General features: G+C 34.0%; 1 protein-coding gene across 2 annotated transcripts in view; it reads right to left on the reverse strand.

Annotated features, from left to right (window-relative positions):
- Window positions 1–16928, reverse strand: part of LOC110021358 (myb-binding protein 1A) — a 22620-nt gene extending 5692 nt beyond the window's left edge. Inside the window, exons 1-6 of one of the 2 annotated variants that reach the window (XM_020719829.1) lie at window positions 16559–16928; window positions 15754–16415; window positions 15350–15475; window positions 15069–15266; window positions 4928–5155; window positions 3103–4254 (exon numbers count right to left, since the gene is read on the reverse strand). In XM_020719829.1, the coding sequence (XP_020575488.1) occupies window positions 3103–4254; window positions 4928–5155; window positions 15069–15266; window positions 15350–15475; window positions 15754–16308 (2259 nt within the window). In that variant the 5' untranslated portion in view covers window positions 16309–16415; window positions 16559–16928. Of the gene's footprint in view, window positions 1–3102; window positions 4255–4927; window positions 5156–15068; window positions 15267–15349; window positions 15476–15753; window positions 16423–16558 lie in introns of both variants that reach the window. The other variant, XM_020719822.1, reaches the window with a different exon arrangement.
- Between the last annotated feature and the right edge of the window lie 1347 nt (window positions 16929–18275).

Genomic DNA, 18275 nt, shown 5'->3' on the forward strand with positions numbered 1-18275 from the left:
GGGGGGGTTACAGCAATTCCGCTACCTTCAATGTGACCAACTTGACCCAAAACTACGAGGCGACTGAAGCTTCTATAGATGATTAAGCTCCTCCAACCCTGGGATACTGACACAGGGCGTATCCCGTAAGGGAGCTCCCGAGATAGAAGCTTCATCCTGCTTCATACCTCGATCGAACCAAACCAACTTTTTTTTATTGTTGTAGAGTCGCCCCCTTAAATATTAAAGCAAATCTTCTACCTTCAACATGGCCAACCTGATCCCATGCTACAAGGAGACAACTTTGACAGATGAGGTAGAAGCTCCCCCAATCCCGGGATACTATCGTGGGGCGTATCCCACGAGGGAGCTCCCACAACAAAAGCGACATCCCGCTTAACACTTGAATTGGTCCAAGGTTTTTTCATTGTTGTGCAGTCCGTCAGGTCTCTTGGGCCACCTTAGTTATCCTATTACTATATATTTATTTTCTGATGTTTTAGATTTAGTTTTTTTCTTTTTTTGTGTTTTGTAACGGAACAGCAGCAGGCATCTCATTTTTCTTTTGAGGATTTATCATAGGGTTCCAAATGGCACTTTGGCTATATTTTGGTCTTCATATAGTTGTATCTTCCCTATACCTTCACGTCCTTTCCGCTTAGCTGCCACGCCTCCCTCCTCGTTACAGACCGCAACGACAGAAGCCATTTTGTTGTTTTCCTGCAGATTTTCTTTCTCCTCGTTATTATTGCTATTTCGACCCTTCACCTACCCTGTCACTGCTCCAGCCCTTCCTCTTTGTTGCTGCCCCCATTTCAGCCCTCCATCCGTGCTACCATCACCTCGGACAGCCCTCCCACAACGCTCCCTGTTGTTTACAGCAATTCCGCTACCTTCAATGTGGCCAACTTGACCCCAAACTACGAGGCGACTGAAGCTTCTATGGATGAGATTAAGCTCCTCCAACCCTGGGATACTGACATAGGGCGTATCCCGTAAGGGAGCTCCCGAGATAGAAGCTTCATCCTGCTTCATACCTCGATCGAACCAAACCAACTTTTTTTTATTGTTGTAGAGTCGCCCCCTTAAATATTAAAGCAAATCTTCTACCTTCAACATGGCCAACCTGATCCCATGCTACAAGGAGACAACTTTGACAGATGAGGTAGAAGCTCCCCCAATCCCGGGATACTATCGTGGGGCGTATCCCACGAGGGAGCTCCCACAACAAAAGCGACATCCCGCTTAACACTTGAATTGGTCCAAGGTTTTTTCATTGTTGTGCAGTCCGTCAGGTCTCTTGGGCCACCTTAGTTATCCTATTACTATATATTTATTTTCTGATGTTTTAGATTTAGTTTTTTTCTTTTTTTGTGTTTTGTAACGGAACAGCAGCAGACATCTCATTTTTCTTTTGAGGATTTATCATAGGGTTCCAAATGGAACTTTGGCTATATTTTGGTCTTCATATAGTGTGTGTCTTCCCTATACCTTCACGTCCTTTCCGCTTAGCTGCCACGCCTCCCTCCTCGTTACAGACCGCAACGACAGAAGCCATTTTGTTGTTTTCCTGCAGATTTTCTTTCTCCTCGTTATTATTGCTATTTCGACCCTTCACCTACCCTGTCACTTCTCCAGCCCTTCCTCTTTGTTGCTGCCCCCATTTCAGCCCTCCATCCGTGCTACCATCACCTCGGACAGCCCTCCCACAACGCTCCCTGTTGTTTTCTTGTTCTCTGACAAAAAAAACAGCTGTCTTGCTATTTTCAGCTTGCTAACCGCCTATTTCACCCCTACGCCACCTTCCAAACCTTTGCCGACCACCACCACCACCCTGAATCTACCCCGTAGCTTCAGTTTGTGTTGTCAATTGTTGCGATTTCAGTTTTCAGAGAGTCGGTTGTATGTTCCTATTTAAATTCAGCAATAATAATTATTTTTTTATTGTTGTTTGGGTTAACTTCGGTATCAAATTCTAACTAGAATCAAGCACAAAATCTTCACGCATCAAACCTGTTCAACAGATTAAGCTTTTTCATCAAAAAACATGTACTTAAAAATGATGTATTACATATAGGTCCTCTATAATTGGATTGAAAATATTATACTCTTAAATACCCACACAATGCCATCAAGATCTCAAACTTAGAAAAAAAGTTTTTAATTGATGATAATACTAATCACACCAATAATTCAATAAAAACATAAAAGCAAAATTACTGGAGGTTTCTTATTCCTTCAGCCCCAAAAAATATATAGGTTTTTTAAATCAAAACTGAAATATATAGAGTGAAATAAAGACTAGCAGTGTTACTTTCAAATCTTTATGATGGAAATTGGTAGCGGTTACAAGATGTCCAAGATTACTAGGCAATGACCTAAGAAAAAAATTAGAAGGGGATTTGTGCCCTTTGTGCAGGGAGAATATCAGATAAATTATCAAAAAAAAATAGAGATGGCAAAGACCAAGAAAACTGGAAGGCGATAACCTTTCCTAATAGATATAATAATTTTCACTTTAACATAAGGGCTATCACAAATTAATACATGAGGGCATAATATAAGGACTCGCGCTTGTCTTTCAGCAAAACCACCAAAAAGTTACTTAAAAATTAGTCTCAAGGCAGTAAATACACATCAAAAACTTTTCATACAATAAATCTTAAGGCTCTCTCAAAAAAAAATTATAAAAAGCCACATTAATAAATTTTTATCTAAAAAATCTTATAGCACCATCAAAATAAATCATCAAACGCTTTAAGTTATCTCTTATATTTCAAATGTCAAATGACCCCATAACCGGGCTGATAACATAAAGTAAGTTCAATAGAATTTCATAATATGCAAAGGGGCATAAGTAAACCACCTGGAAGAACATACTTAAAATAGATCTTTGCAATAAAACCAAATGTATGGGATTTGTCTGAATAATATTATTTCAAGGTGCAAGAATTTATCCAGATCTAAAATTATATACCTAACATAATAAAAAAGCATAAGATTGAAAACAAAAATAAATTATCAAGTTATAAATCCAGCAACTAAAGTGTCAGGCAAAGTCAGGTATCAATTAAAGAATCTTCAATGTTTTATCTAGATATAAACCGCAACATAGAAGAATACCTTTTGGTAAAGTCGAGATTCAATTGCTAGCAATTTATTGAACGCTCTCTTGTCTTCATTACTAAGAGTTCTGAAAAGTGAAACAGAAGGGATGCTGCATAAAGTCTTTAGGAAACACATGAAGTACGACCCAAGGTCATTCAACTCAAGATTATTCACAGAACCACCTGTTTCCTCCTTCTGGGCATCTTCCAGCAACAACTGAAGCTGTTCAATGCACATCTTGCATAAAGAACTAGAACTGGCAATTTTTGGCCACTTAAACTTTTCTTGTAACTCAAATGATGTCACTTCAGTGCCTAAAGAAGCAGAAAATAAACCCTGAACTGCTAGAAATTTTACTATCTCTGTTTGAACCTTGAATTTCTCCTCCATAAAGTTTTGTATTTCAGTTTGCGTCGAAATGCCAAGTTTCACGCCAGCCTTCAAATTTTTCAAAACACGAGGCATGCAATCTATAACCCAATTCTTGAGATGATCCGTGTTTCCTGAAGCACCTGGAGAGCCTTTATCCTCTACTGATCCCATTTCTGAATTTTCATCAGTTGTATGACTTTGATCCGATGGTTCATCAGTAATGGCTGCTTCATCTACAAACAAACTCATCAAATTATGAACAAAATGCAAAGAACCTTGGGAAGTTGTAAATTTCTGGACCAACGTCTTAACCGTATCGGTCCTTGTGATGCAATCAAACCTTCCATTACTGTACTTTTGTAGGGATACAATGACTGCTGCACACCTCTCATTTTCAAGGTTAGTCCAACAAATTAATTCTTTCATGAAAAGTTGAGCAGCATTATATAACCATGAACTTTTAGTTGACAGGATGTCCATTAAACAGTAAATAAGCTTGTGAGAGAGGACACTATTAATGCAAGATGTTGGTAGGCGTGGGAGGAGAAGCTGAAGTATGTTTAGTGCCAAATGCTTCCGATCATGAGATGACTGAAGAAGAGTTCCTTCAATAACCACTTCACAGAAACACCTAATATTTTTAATGATATCTTCTTGAGAACTGCATTTGCGGCTCTTCTTATTTTTTATGCTACAATGCATTTCTACATCAATTTGAGATCTAGCTTCCGGTATAAGCATATTAACAAGAACTTGCCAAATACTGTGTAAGCGGGGCAGACAAAAGGTTGATTCCTGAGAAAGAGGAAAAAATAGGATGAATGGTTTGAACAAAAAAAGAACACGTCAAATGCACAAGAGAGAAAATAAATTTATAAACACCTACTATTAATACTATGATGCAATATTAATATCACGATGCACGGTAGAAAAATCAGTTTATATTTTAACTATGAGCATGAGAACTAATCTAATCATACAAATTACAGATAAGGTTAATTAAAGACCTAATGAATATCATGATAAGATAAATGCATAAATTGTATGAAAAAAAAAACCTTATTGAAATAGCATGGCATATTTAATCAATTCTATGAAACCTAACACTAAGATCTTATCCACATTATTTAACATATGTGACTTATAATAACTAAGGAATCTTCACGAACAAATCAAAATCATTATATAACTAGTATAAATGCTAGAAAAAGCAGACTATATATCAAAGAAATGATTATTAGCCCACAAGAAACACATACTTGTTGCTAAGTTTTAAAAAATAATTCCACTTTAATCATGTCCACAAGAAAAGATAACATGCTTCTTTGATGTGCTAGCATTATAATGTAATATTTATCTTCTAAAACTTAAGAATCATCACAAACCCACCTAACGAAAGGAGCAAATCCTATCCCTACAAAATATAACAGGTGAAAACACTAAACAACTACCGGCTCAAATAATATACCTTGAAACACCTTTCCAGATGTTGCAGATTCTCTCCAGAAAAGAAGTTTTCAGCATTAAAAGGATGTGGAAGGAGCTCGCCAAAAGTTTCCCTTCCCAATGAAACTCTTTCTTGTAACTTCAATGCAAAAAATAAGGCATCGGGATTTCCAGTTTCGAGAGCTTTCTGAAGCCACTCATGCACGCCAGGAGCCACAACAACATGATTTTTAATAGCTTCAATAGGTAGCTGCAAACAAAAAATATAATATATCAGCCCAAACAACACCATTCACGTAATATTGACAACAAAAAAATAAAATGGTAGAAGAAAACTACATATAATGCTTTTCAGCTTAGCCCAGCTTGCTGCATAAGGTGCAACAAAACAGTTTTCAGCTCTCCATGCTTAAATCAAATTACATGAAAACAGAGCACAGCCAGTTTGAAATGAGCTTAAGCTTCTAAGGATAAATTATTGCCCCAAGATGAATGTTATCAGATCATCTTATGGGCTCAAGAACTAATATCATGAATATTTAATAGAAAAATATCAGACATATAATATGAAGCCTTGGACAATACAAAATCAGTAAGGAACAGAAAAAATCAATTCCATTTGCAATCCATGATTGCCTTAGTTTGTTATTTAAAATGATTGCAAGCTATCACAAAATTCAAAACAAAAAAAACTGTGCATTTTCTAGGAACTAAGTGACCGGAGAGGTGCTGCAAATACTGATAAAGTTTTCAATGCACATAAAAATTTCAATATCAATAATAATCTTTACAACTATAATTTCATCTCTAATTTTATCTCTAATTTTATCAATTTTTATAATATAATCTTTCAAACTTTTATCCATAATTATACCTACAATATTTTAGTATGACTCTGATTTGAAGACTAAAGTTTAAAATCAAAATTATCATTCTCCTAAACATTTTCTCAAACTCATTTAGTTTCTTGAATATACAAGATATTTATCTTCCTATGAACAATAATATATGATAATTCTATTAATTTACTTGTGAGAGTACCTATATTCCAAGTTTTTATACTAATATTAGTTTCATGGACTAACATATTTCCCCACATCCGTCCATAATGTGAAAACCCTTGCTTATTTAACACTACATCTTGGGGTCGATGCAGCAACACTTACCATAATTTTCAAAAAATTCAAATCATACAGCGCGTCAGTTCGAAGAAAACCCTAGCATTGACACAATGATTTAAAGGAATCATATCATAGTTTTTGGACAAAAAATGTTTACGTTGGCTATCTACCTAACGCAACCCTCCACTTTTCGCATTCAAGAAATGAGACCCAACAATGGTAGTGTTAAATTTGGATCATTTCCCAGTTTATGGGTCATCCTTGCGCAGGGGTCAAACTTTGTGTCGTCCAACTTTATCATGTCTCTAAAGAGAATAAAATTACCAAGCTTTGCCCATATTAATAAACACCAAACCTTCCCTTAATTTACAATTTACAATTTAAACTAAGAACAATCATAATGTTACCCCCAATTGAAAATCCTTTAGGAATCATGACGCAATCACACGCAGTTAATTCTGAATAATAATCAGATCATCTAATTTAAATTAACTAATAATTTTCTCTGAACAATATAACTATAATCATATCATTTTATTTTAATTTAAAATAAGCATTATCCTAAGAGACAATGTTTGCATAATTTAAATAAAGATAAATAACATAAATGCAATTTAAATTCATGAACTGATCATACTCAATTTACAAATAGGTTTTGGTTGTATTATATTGATGGTTTATTTTTAATTAAATTAGATAAATATTATCCTGTGAAACACGGACGCAGACATAGACACAACACGGACAGAGACGCGACACGATACAGGAACATGACATGTCATGGATATGTTTTAATATTTAATTATTTATTAATATAAAAAAAAAATTGTATTATTGACATGAGACTTCAATGGTATGTATGTAATTTATTCATTTTTAAGTTTGGCCTCATTTTAAGAGAAACATAAGATCTAGTAAAATCCTGGTTCTCATGTATTTAACAATATTTTGGTGGTATAAATCTAAAAAGCAAAGTTTAGGATTTAGATAGGTAAAAACATGAGACTTCAATGGTATGTATGTAATTTATTCATTTTTAAGTTTGGCCTCATTTTAAGAGAAACATAAGATCTAGTAAAATCCTGGTTCTCATGTATTTAACAATATTTTGGTGGTATAAATCTAAAAAGCAAAGTTTAGGATTTAGATAGGTAAAAACATGAGACTTCAATGGTATGTATGTAATTTATTCATTTTTAAGTTTGGCCTCATTTTAAGAGAAACATAAGATCTAGTAAAATCCTGGTTCTCATGTATTTAACAATATTTTGGTGGTATAAATCTAAAAAGCAAAGTTTAGGATTTAGATAGGTAAAAACATGAGACTTCAATGGTATGTATGTAATTTATTCATTTTTAAGTTTGGCCTCATTTTAAGAGAAACATAAGATCTAGTAAAATCCTGGTTCTCATGTATTTAACAATATTTTGGTGGTATAAATCTAAAAAGCAAAGTTTAGGATTTAGATAGGTAAAAACATGAGACTTCAATGGTATGTATGTAATTTATTCATTTTTAAGTTTGGCCTCATTTTAAGAGAAACATAAGATCTAGTAAAATCCTGGTTCTCATGTATTTAACAATATTTTGGTGGTATAAATCTAAAAAGCAAAGTTTAGGATTTAGATAGGTAAAAACATGAGACTTCAATGGTATGTATGTAATTTATTCATTTTTAAGTTTGGCCTCATTTTAAGAGAAACATAAGATCTAGTAAAATCCTGGTTCTCATGTATTTAACAATATTTTGGTGGTATAAATCTAAAAAGCAAAGTTTAGGATTTAGATAGGTAAAAACATGAGACTTCAATGGTATGTATGTAATTTATTCATTTTTAAGTTTGGCCTCATTTTAAGAGAAACATAAGATCTAGTAAAATCCTGGTTCTCATGTATTTAACAATATTTTGGTGGTATAAATCTAAAAAGCAAAGTTTAGGATTTAGATAGGTAAAAACATGAGACTTCAATGGTATGTATGTAATTTATTCATTTTTAAGTTTGGCCTCATTTTAAGAGAAACATAAGATCTAGTAAAATCCTGGTTCTCATGTATTTAACAATATTTTGGTGGTATAAATCTAAAAAGCAAAGTTTAGGATTTAGATAGGTAAAAACATGAGACTTCAATGGTATGTATGTAATTTATTCATTTTTAAGTTTGGCCTCATTTTAAGAGAAACATAAGATCTAGTAAAATCCTGGTTCTCATGTATTTAACAATATTTTGGTGGTATAAATCTAAAAAGCAAAGTTTAGGATTTAGATAGGTAAAAACATGAGACTTCAATGGTATGTATGTAATTTATTCATTTTTAAGTTTGGCCTCATTTTAAGAGAAACATAAGATCTAGTAAAATCCTGGTTCTCATGTATTTAACAATATTTTGGTGGTATAAATCTAAAAAGCAAAGTTTAGGATTTAGATAGGTAAAAACATGAGACTTCAATGGTATGTATGTAATTTATTCATTTTTAAGTTTGGCCTCATTTTAAGAGAAACATAAGATCTAGTAAAATCCTGGTTCTCATGTATTTAACAATATTTTGGTGGTATAAATCTAAAAAGCAAAGTTTAGGATTTAGATAGGTAAAAACATGAGACTTCAATGGTATGTATGTAATTTATTCATTTTTAAGTTTGGCCTCATTTTAAGAGAAACATAAGATCTAGTAAAATCCTGGTTCTCATGTATTTAACAATATTTTGGTGGTATAAATCTAAAAAGCAAAGTTTAGGATTTAGATAGGTAAAAACATGAGACTTCAATGGTATGTATGTAATTTATTCATTTTTAAGTTTGGCCTCATTTTAAGAGAAACATAAGATCTAGTAAAATCCTGGTTCTCATGTATTTAACAATATTTTGGTGGTATAAATCTAAAAAGCAAAGTTTAGGATTTAGATAGGTAAAAACATGAGACTTCAATGGTATGTATGTAATTTATTCATTTTTAAGTTTGGCCTCATTTTAAGAGAAACATAAGATCTAGTAAAATCCTGGTTCTCATGTATTTAACAATATTTTGGTGGTATAAATCTAAAAAGCAAAGTTTAGGATTTAGATAGGTAAAAACATGAGACTTCAATGGTATGTATGTAATTTATTCATTTTTAAGTTTGGCCTCATTTTAAGAGAAACATAAGATCTAGTAAAATCCTGGTTCTCATGTATTTAACAATATTTTGGTGGTATAAATCTAAAAAGCAAAGTTTAGGATTTAGATAGGTAAAAACATGAGACTTCAATGGTATGTATGTAATTTATTCATTTTTAAGTTTGGCCTCATTTTAAGAGAAACATAAGATCTAGTAAAATCCTGGTTCTCATGTATTTAACAATATTTTGGTGGTATAAATCTAAAAAGCAAAGTTTAGGATTTAGATAGGTAAAAACATGAGACTTCAATGGTATGTATGTAATTTATTCATTTTTAAGTTTGGCCTCATTTTAAGAGAAACATAAGATCTAGTAAAATCCTGGTTCTCATGTATTTAACAATATTTTGGTGGTATAAATCTAAAAAGCAAAGTTTAGGATTTAGATAGGTAAAAACATGAGACTTCAATGGTATGTATGTAATTTATTCATTTTTAAGTTTGGCCTCATTTTAAGAGAAACATAAGATCTAGTAAAATCCTGGTTCTCATGTATTTAACAATATTTTGGTGGTATAAATCTAAAAAGCAAAGTTTAGGATTTAGATAGGTAAAAACATGAGACTTCAATGGTATGTATGTAATTTATTCATTTTTAAGTTTGGCCTCATTTTAAGAGAAACATAAGATCTTGTAAAATTTTGGTTACATGTACTTACGTGTTTACATATCTAACATTTAAACTTTTCTTTTGGTGTGTTTTGGTATTTTTTAATGTTTAACATATTTTATTCATCCATAAGTGTTTTTGGTATTTTGAATGTAGCGAATTTGGATGGTTTAATAGTTGTATAAGATGGGAATGTTTTGTTCAGTTTAGAAAAACTATTTCATGTCCCATTTAGTTGAGCTTGTTAATAGAACATCAATTCCAAACCGATAGGATAGGGTCAATCTATACCAATATCTACGGTTTACTTCTCATTGCCTTGTTGTTTTTTGAATTTTTCAATTGCCTGTGAAGTAAATGGTTTATCAACTTTTCCATAAACTTAGCAATAGTGAGTTGAATATGAAATGCAAGATGTTTTTGATTGACTGTGCCGCCATGTACTTTTTTTAGGAAGATTTAAATACATATGACTCAATTCCCATGTATTTACATATCTAACACCTAAATTTTAATTTTTACATACATATCACTTTTTCCATGCATGAAAGGGTTTACTTCACCTTTTAAAATTAAAATAGTGGTGTTTTTATGTGATATGAAAGTTTTAGGTGATATAAACATAAAAAAAACAAAATTTAGATGTTAGATATGTAAATACATAGGAAATAAGTAGAATCTATGAAGCACGTACAAGAACACGAGGACACGTACACAACATAATTGAAAAAGATAAGATATGACACATCATGAACATGTTTTTATATTTAATTAATTACTAATATAAACTATATATTTTTCCATTGTTCTTTATTAAAAATATCACTACACAAATTATGTAAGAATAAATTTAACTTCACAAATTTAATTTATATTATAAAATCTCATGTTTATGAAAATTAGTTTTTAAAATTAGATATATGTTTTAAAAAGGTTCATCCAACTTATTTGCTAAAATTTAAAAAATCATATGATTACAAAAAGAAAATTACTAATGTCCAGCTTCGACAAATATGAATGCACCTTCAATGCTCGATTTTAACGAATGTTAGAGGGAACTTCAACATGACAAGAGATGGGGTGGTTTCGACTATGAAATATAATGTTCTAGTTCTCGTGTCTCATTTTCTCGAAATAGTGTTAAGCTCACATCCGATGTGGTGTTAAGGTGTGTCCCGAGCGTGTTCGCACCTAAAAAAAATTCAAAAATATTTTTTGTAGTGTCGGAGAAGTATTCTTTAGAAGTGTCAATCCTACATAGATATTATCGTTTTGAATGATCCTAGTTTTAGAGCACGATTTGAATGAAAAATGATGTTCAAATTTGGATTCAAATATAACACTAATTTCAATTCAAACTATTATTTTCTTTCCATAAAAAGACAAGGATGTTATTTTCATCACTATAATTTCCTCTCTTAACCATCAAATTCTCATAAACTTTTTTACCTGAAATTGGATTCTAATCTCGTAGTCTCCCTCTACTTTCAATTATTATTTCTCATGGCACATTCTCAAAGCCCCATAATAGAACCATAAGAAAACCATCTTTGTTCATAAGAAACATCCATCCAAATGTCGATTTCCACCCTCTCACTTCGCTTCAATCAACTAAGATCAACTCCACCTCTTAGAGTCCTTCTCTAAACCATTGTCACATATACATGAAACGAGACATCAATCAAACTACAAAAGTAAGAAGAAAAAGTATAAAAGAGATATAAAAGCTAGAAGGTCCAAATCATGATCCCCTACATTATAGTTTAGCTAGTAAAACAAAGCCTTAGTAAATATAAAATGTCATCTAAGAATTGCAAAAAAAAAAAAAAAGTTATATTTTTTTCTTATTTGATTCAGAGATTACTTATTGTTGATAATGATGATGTTCACTAAGAAACTTGGATGAATTATCAGTTCAAGGAAGATAGATTGTACAAGGCATCAAAACTTACATGAAGGATCAAGATTTCCAAAGATAAGGTACAGCTTAATGGATGAGACCTTCAGATATCATGGCAAATTAAATGTTGGATGTTAATAAATGAGCACAAATAAGATGGACTCACAACCAATTTAACTTGGATTTATTTAGATTTAGTGTAAAAGTATTTAAATAGCACAAAATTCATTTTATAATTTTTTCAAAAATTAATTGCATCAAATTTCTAGTTATTTGAATTATGTCATATTTCCTTATGTAAAATTACTTCAACTAATATTTTATTTTGTGATCATATGGTTAATTTGCACATCATATGATCACTCTCTCTCTCTCTCTTTCACACACACACACACACCTCTTTCACACACACACAGTATATTGATCCAATGCTTTCCATATATATATATATATATTATTCTTTAAAGGAAATTGATATTTGACAGTCTCAAATACCGATTTCCCATGCGCTAGGCCTTATGATAAGAGCCCTATGTCCCAAAATATTTGAGAATCCAAAGCCACTGGGGATCAAACCCGTGACCTAATGAGACTTACAGTGAACTCCGCCAGCCAACAGACCAAGACTTGCGGCATATATATATATAGGGTTGTAAACGAGCCAAGCTTGAGCGAGCTCAGGCTTGACTCGTGTTCAGCTCGTTCGAAATTGTTCGTGTATGAAATTGGCTCGTGTTCAAAAACTGCTCGTGAACAGTGTGTTCGTGTTCGGCTCGATTTAAATATTCGTGTTCAGCTCGTGTTCGGCTCGAAATTGACTCGTTAAAACTAAACTGAAAAAATAGATGTTGAGTGTTGGATTCGAATCTGAACAAAATATATGCAAAACAAAATGCATAACCACATTACCACAAGAGCAATTACGATTTAAACTTATATATAAATATATATATATAATATATTATTATATAAATAATATGTGTAATATATTAAAAGATGCCAATTATTTATCTAATTTGTTTTAGAACTACCCTATACAGAATGAAGAATGTCCAAGCAAACCAATTTACAGAATATACTGCCCACGCAGAAAATAAGCAACCTAATTTTCCTTATTTATAGAACTTCATTAACATCTTTACATGTAATGGGATTTGTAAATTACAGGCCTAGTAAAATCTACTTTTCCCTCTATAACTATACTTCTCTTTCAGAACTCATAGAAGCTGTGCCTTTGAGGTCTAGTTTCGACAATCGGACTCCTCCCTCCAGCACTGGCGTAGCCGTCCTCGTAGGTACTGCTGGTGCTGAACTCCACCTGAGTTCTGAAAACCGCACATACCGGCCGGTGGTCGGAGAATCTTGACTCTCCTCTGTTATATTGTACTTGCTCGATTCCATCTCCGCACCATAATATACGGTCACACCTTAAAAAAAAGCACAAAAATTTCATCATTATTGTTACTTCACGTAATCAATCAATCTTGAGATTACTGCCACACTTCTTTTAAGTAAGGTTAAATAGAATGGTTTTCCCATGAGGAAGAGCCGATGATGCAGTTTCACTCTGCATTTCATAGAGAGAATTTGTGGCCAAGAAAGGTATTTACATAATACACCATCCAATTCTTATGTATTTACTTTCCTCCCACCTAAACTTTGATTTTTACATTTATACCACCCGAATCTCTTATCACATAAAAATACAACCGTTTTTTAAGAGGTGAAATACACCTTTTCATGCAAAGGTAAGGCGGCCTATATATATATATATATATATATATTAAAGGAATGGCTGGAGGCTATTATACGAGTTCGGTCATCCTAAGAATTCGAGTACCACACCCTACACTCGGAGGGAATCGAACCCTAGACCAATGGGGATTTACAACTAGCAAGCAGATGACCGACTAACTAATCTGAGTACGCGACGCATATATATGTATATATATATATATATATAAATGTTTGAAAGATGGCATGTCACATCCAACAAGCGATGAGTAGTTAAAATAATTATTGCAAGATGGGCTTGGGTGTTTCCTTTTAGTGTTTTTTTAATCATTTTGATGGGCTGTTTAACTCAATATTGGAGTCTATATACAAAAACTAGTTGAATAAGAATGACTAATGGATAAGCAAAAGATAAACCTTTTCATTATATTAACTTTGTGAAAACTTTAAAGTGAAAAAAATTGAAGTTACTTTAAGAAAACTCATCATTTTTTACTTTTAGGCAATATTTTCATTAAGTTGTATTTTTATTACATACCATTCGATTTGTTTAGTCAATATTGAGTTGTAATTATAGGAGATGATCATCAACAAATCTAAAATTCAAAATAAGTTTCCTTTGATTCTTAGCTTGTACTTCTTAGTGGTTCTGCCAAGTGGATCTTGGTGGAGCTTTAAGTGTAAAGGTTGTAGTTGGGAGTACTTGCCTTTGATCAATTAGTGAGTACTCTTGCCCTAAAATGAAGACAATGTAAGGTTTCAGCAGCTCTCCACAGGTAATGGAGTCAGCTTGTAGTAGCAAGTTCATAATAGAGAAGTCCTAAGGTGATGAGGGCTTGAGCATGAATGCAAGATGGGTTCGGGACCAAACCTTAAAAATAATTGTGTGTTGGATTTGTTCTCGAACTTAAATTTACTTTCCTTACAAATGTATCAAACTTGAATGTATTGTAAATTTTTTTACTTGTACTTCAAGTTATATGTTCTCAAATCAAGCATAGGCCATTATACCTCATCTTGTTATTTGTACAAATTTGATCATGATGTTTGTGTTTTAATTTCTTTAGCTAATATAATTAAAAGCAATTCATGTGTGCTTAGCAGATATAGCTTGCTTAACCATTTAGACATATAGCTTAATTAGAGAGTGCAATGTCACTTGTAGGAATTAATCATTATATTATAAGCGTATGTTTACTAATAATGTTAAGTATAACATCTTTAAAAATGTGTGTTCTCATTTGAAGACTTACTTGTAACATTTGATCCATGTTATGCATACTATATCGCTTATAATTGTGCAAACATTGTGTATTTTATAGTTATATTTATGGCTCCCTTTAACATCTTAAAGGCGAGGGTCTGAATTGGCGAATTTTTGAGAGAAGTTCTAAGTGTCCATTACACCCCAATTCAGTCCTTCTCAGAGTGCCTTACTTTACACCTATGGCACTTAAAAAAGAAAAACACCATCAGACATTTTCCAGCAATTATAACCAACTTTATACATAGTAGATGTCTAAAACACGCAAAAGAAAAATAGATTGAATTTCATCTAAAGGCTTGGCAATTACACTTAATACATAGAATAGTCACATAGCTTCATTCCACAAAGCTTGCAAAACAAAGATACATACCTTTTCCAACATATCCAATATTATTGCAACAGCTGGCTCATGCAAGTAACGTTTCTTCTGTGCAAGAGAGATCACAGTGCTAGTAAATTCCTTCAAAACAGGCGTATTTTTATCAGAAATCCACTCTGTGGCTAATCGATGTGATCTAGCAAGCGATCCATATGCAAAAAGGCATCCTAAATAACAGTCTCGAGCTTCCTACAGTATAAAATGGAAATTCATGGAGTTAGGACCATGACTAGCAAATCAATTCAAATAATAACAGGAACCAAATACATTACCAGACCCTTCATAGCGGAAGAAACTTCCAATAAGTTAATAATCAGCTTCATTACAGGAACTAGTTTAACTGCAGGAATCATCTCAACAACAATGGCTAAACCCAAGGAAAACCCTTGCCTTGCACACTGCAGAAAGGCAAATACCTTTAGCCAAAAATTACAGATTCTGTGTTTTTTTTTTAAATGGAAATGCACTAATTTTTACTTCGAATAATTGTTAATAGAAATTACAATCAGTTTCCTCAAAAAAAAAAATTAGGTCAGCAATACAAATCAAAAGGAACATGAAATCTCTACAAAAACAAGATTTTTTTTCCATATAAAAAAGACCATAAACAGAAGTTGCAAATTAAATACAAAAAATATGTCACACAAAATGCAAATAAAGCACATTACATACTTACCTCCCGTGAAGAAGAAACACCACGAATAAGCCGACGAATGGCATATCTTAAAGAGGGAGCACAGCCATCTAGACCATCATCCTTTTCCGCTTCAAGCTGTGAATTCTCCTCATCTTTTGCATCTGTTAGCTGCTCATAAGCTCTTTGAACCTCAACCAATTCTATCACCAACTTTTCCGCAGCAGCCTCTCTAACTGATGAATCAGCAGAAGCAAGATTCCTAAATACGTCAATATGGAACCCAGGAAGATCACTTTTTAGGGGAGAAGACAGTTGCATTTGAGGAACAGAAACATTTTCACCGGTATTTTTAGCTTTTGAAGGCTCCTTGGCCTCAAATTCAAATCGGTGCCTCTCTTTATCCATCACCTTTCTCTTCTTCTTCCTTTCCATGGGTTTCAAGGACTGTAATGCAGCCTGCGGGGCAAAACTACCTTTATCCTCGTTGATTTTCTCCTTATGGATTTCCATATCATATTTAGGAGTATTATTCTTATTTATTTCACCTTCATATGATTCTTGAACAGCACTAGGTTGCCTCTTCTTGCTACCCATTGAAGCAAATGGAAATCCCTCAAAGATTGAACCTTCCAGTGAATTTGGACAAACTCCAAGGGGCTGTCTGGTAACGGATTAAGAGCAAGGTTTAACTCGGATTTGACCTAAATCCTGCCAGACGGTCAGTTTGGACAAAATAAAGCCGCGGATTTCATAAATCCTAATTTTAGTGATTACGGACGCAAATCCCGGATTTACTAAATCCTGTGAATCGGCGATTCGCGCGAAAAGGAAGATATGAACTTACCTTCCTCCAACTCTCTCCATGGTTTCGGATAGGAGCGGTGCGAAAGGAGAAGAAAGATAGGAGTTTCGGGTCTCCGAACGCCGCGATCCCGCCATTACCTTCCCAGTCAGCTCTAACTGCGACTGTATGGAGAGGGTTCGGTCAGGAAGGCGATGCTTTTGGGCGAAACCGGGAGTGGGGATAGGGACGAAGGCAAGCCGGAGAGGGTAAGGGTCTTTGGCGAAATCGGGAGAAGCGGAGCGATCAGGGCAAGGGTTTCGAGCAGAGAAGGGAAAAGGGTAGATGGGACTAGGGCGTGCAAGTGAGCCAAGCCCATTAGGGAGCTGGCTCGAGCCCGTCTCAGTTAAGTTCAAGCTAGCCCCACTCAATTGTTTAGCTCATCAACTGATTATATATAAAATTTAAAAACTTTATCTTTGAGATTTTAAAAATATTAAGAAAATAATATTTTTTATTATATACTATTTCATTTTTTTTATTGTCTATCTTCTAATTTTTAGTTTAAATTAATATCATTTTCTTTCTTTTATATTAAATAAACAGACTCAAACTCAAAGATTTAAGCTTGCGACTCAAGCTCAAATTGAGGGCGGCTCAAGCTCGACTTGACTCATTAACACTCTTAGATGAGATTATTGTCTGAGCAGCTGATTCTGATAATCTGCTGATGGACAACTGATCTGGATAAGCTGACTGGCTGTTTGGTTTGTGCGTTTGGAAAGCAGCTGGTTCTGGATAAATGACAATTTCACTCATGTTCTGGATAAATTGTTTAGTTATTCGGTTTATGCGTTTTGTAAACAGCTTATTTGCAAAATTAAAACCAAAATACATATTAAAACTACAATTAGAAATATGATTATAACATTCAGTTTAGAATGTGAAAACAACAATTCATGAGAACCGTTGCTCGGTTGTTGCACGAGAGAACCCTGAGCAACATTATGTGGTTGGGAAACACTCGAACCACAAGTGATGTTCTCCAATTGTGACATCGTCGAATCTTGTGCAACGTTGTCCGACTTCATTAGTTTTACTCATTTTGACTGTGATTCATTTGATTTAACATCTAAAAGTAAAGGATCATGTACCATTAAAACCAAAGCAACCTCACATAAATGATGAAAAGAGCAAAACACAAATCAAAAGTAGGGCTTACATAGATACCACACAAAAAATAGATAAATCCCTCACCTAGAGTCGGGAACAAAAACCTGGATAATGGATGGAGCCAGCATTCAAGACAAAATTAAACTAATTTCCAGACATAAACGATTCAACTTACGGAAGAACGACTGCGGGCCAGGCGAACGCCTCGGCGGCGCTGGGCTCACCGGAAGAAGGCGATGAGGAAGATGGAGAGGAGTCTTTCTGCGATTGGGCGCGAGGACGGTGTAGATGAGAAGAAGAAGTTGCGGAGAAGTTAAGAAGGGGGATTTCGGCGAAGCTGGAGGGTTCATTGCTAAGAGCGATGAGTGAATAAGAGCGGCAGTGAGACTGAATTTGAGATTGGAGAGCGGAGGCCACCGACGAGCTCTAGTGCAATGCAGTGAGGTTGGTGGTGCCACGGCGATGAGTGTCGAAGCCATTGGACGATCTTTTTTCTTCATTGGCTCACCTGTCGGCAGAGAGGTCACGCGAAGAGCACTCAGGGGTGTAAAAAGCTGGCGTGCGAATGCAGTACGCAGGGGTAATGCAACGGCCCACGTTTAATTCA

Source organism: Phalaenopsis equestris, unplaced genomic scaffold (assembly GCF_001263595.1).
Source record: "Phalaenopsis equestris unplaced genomic scaffold, ASM126359v1 Scaffold000002, whole genome shotgun sequence".
In the NCBI taxonomy this organism is placed as follows: domain Eukaryota; kingdom Viridiplantae; phylum Streptophyta; class Magnoliopsida; order Asparagales; family Orchidaceae; genus Phalaenopsis; species Phalaenopsis equestris.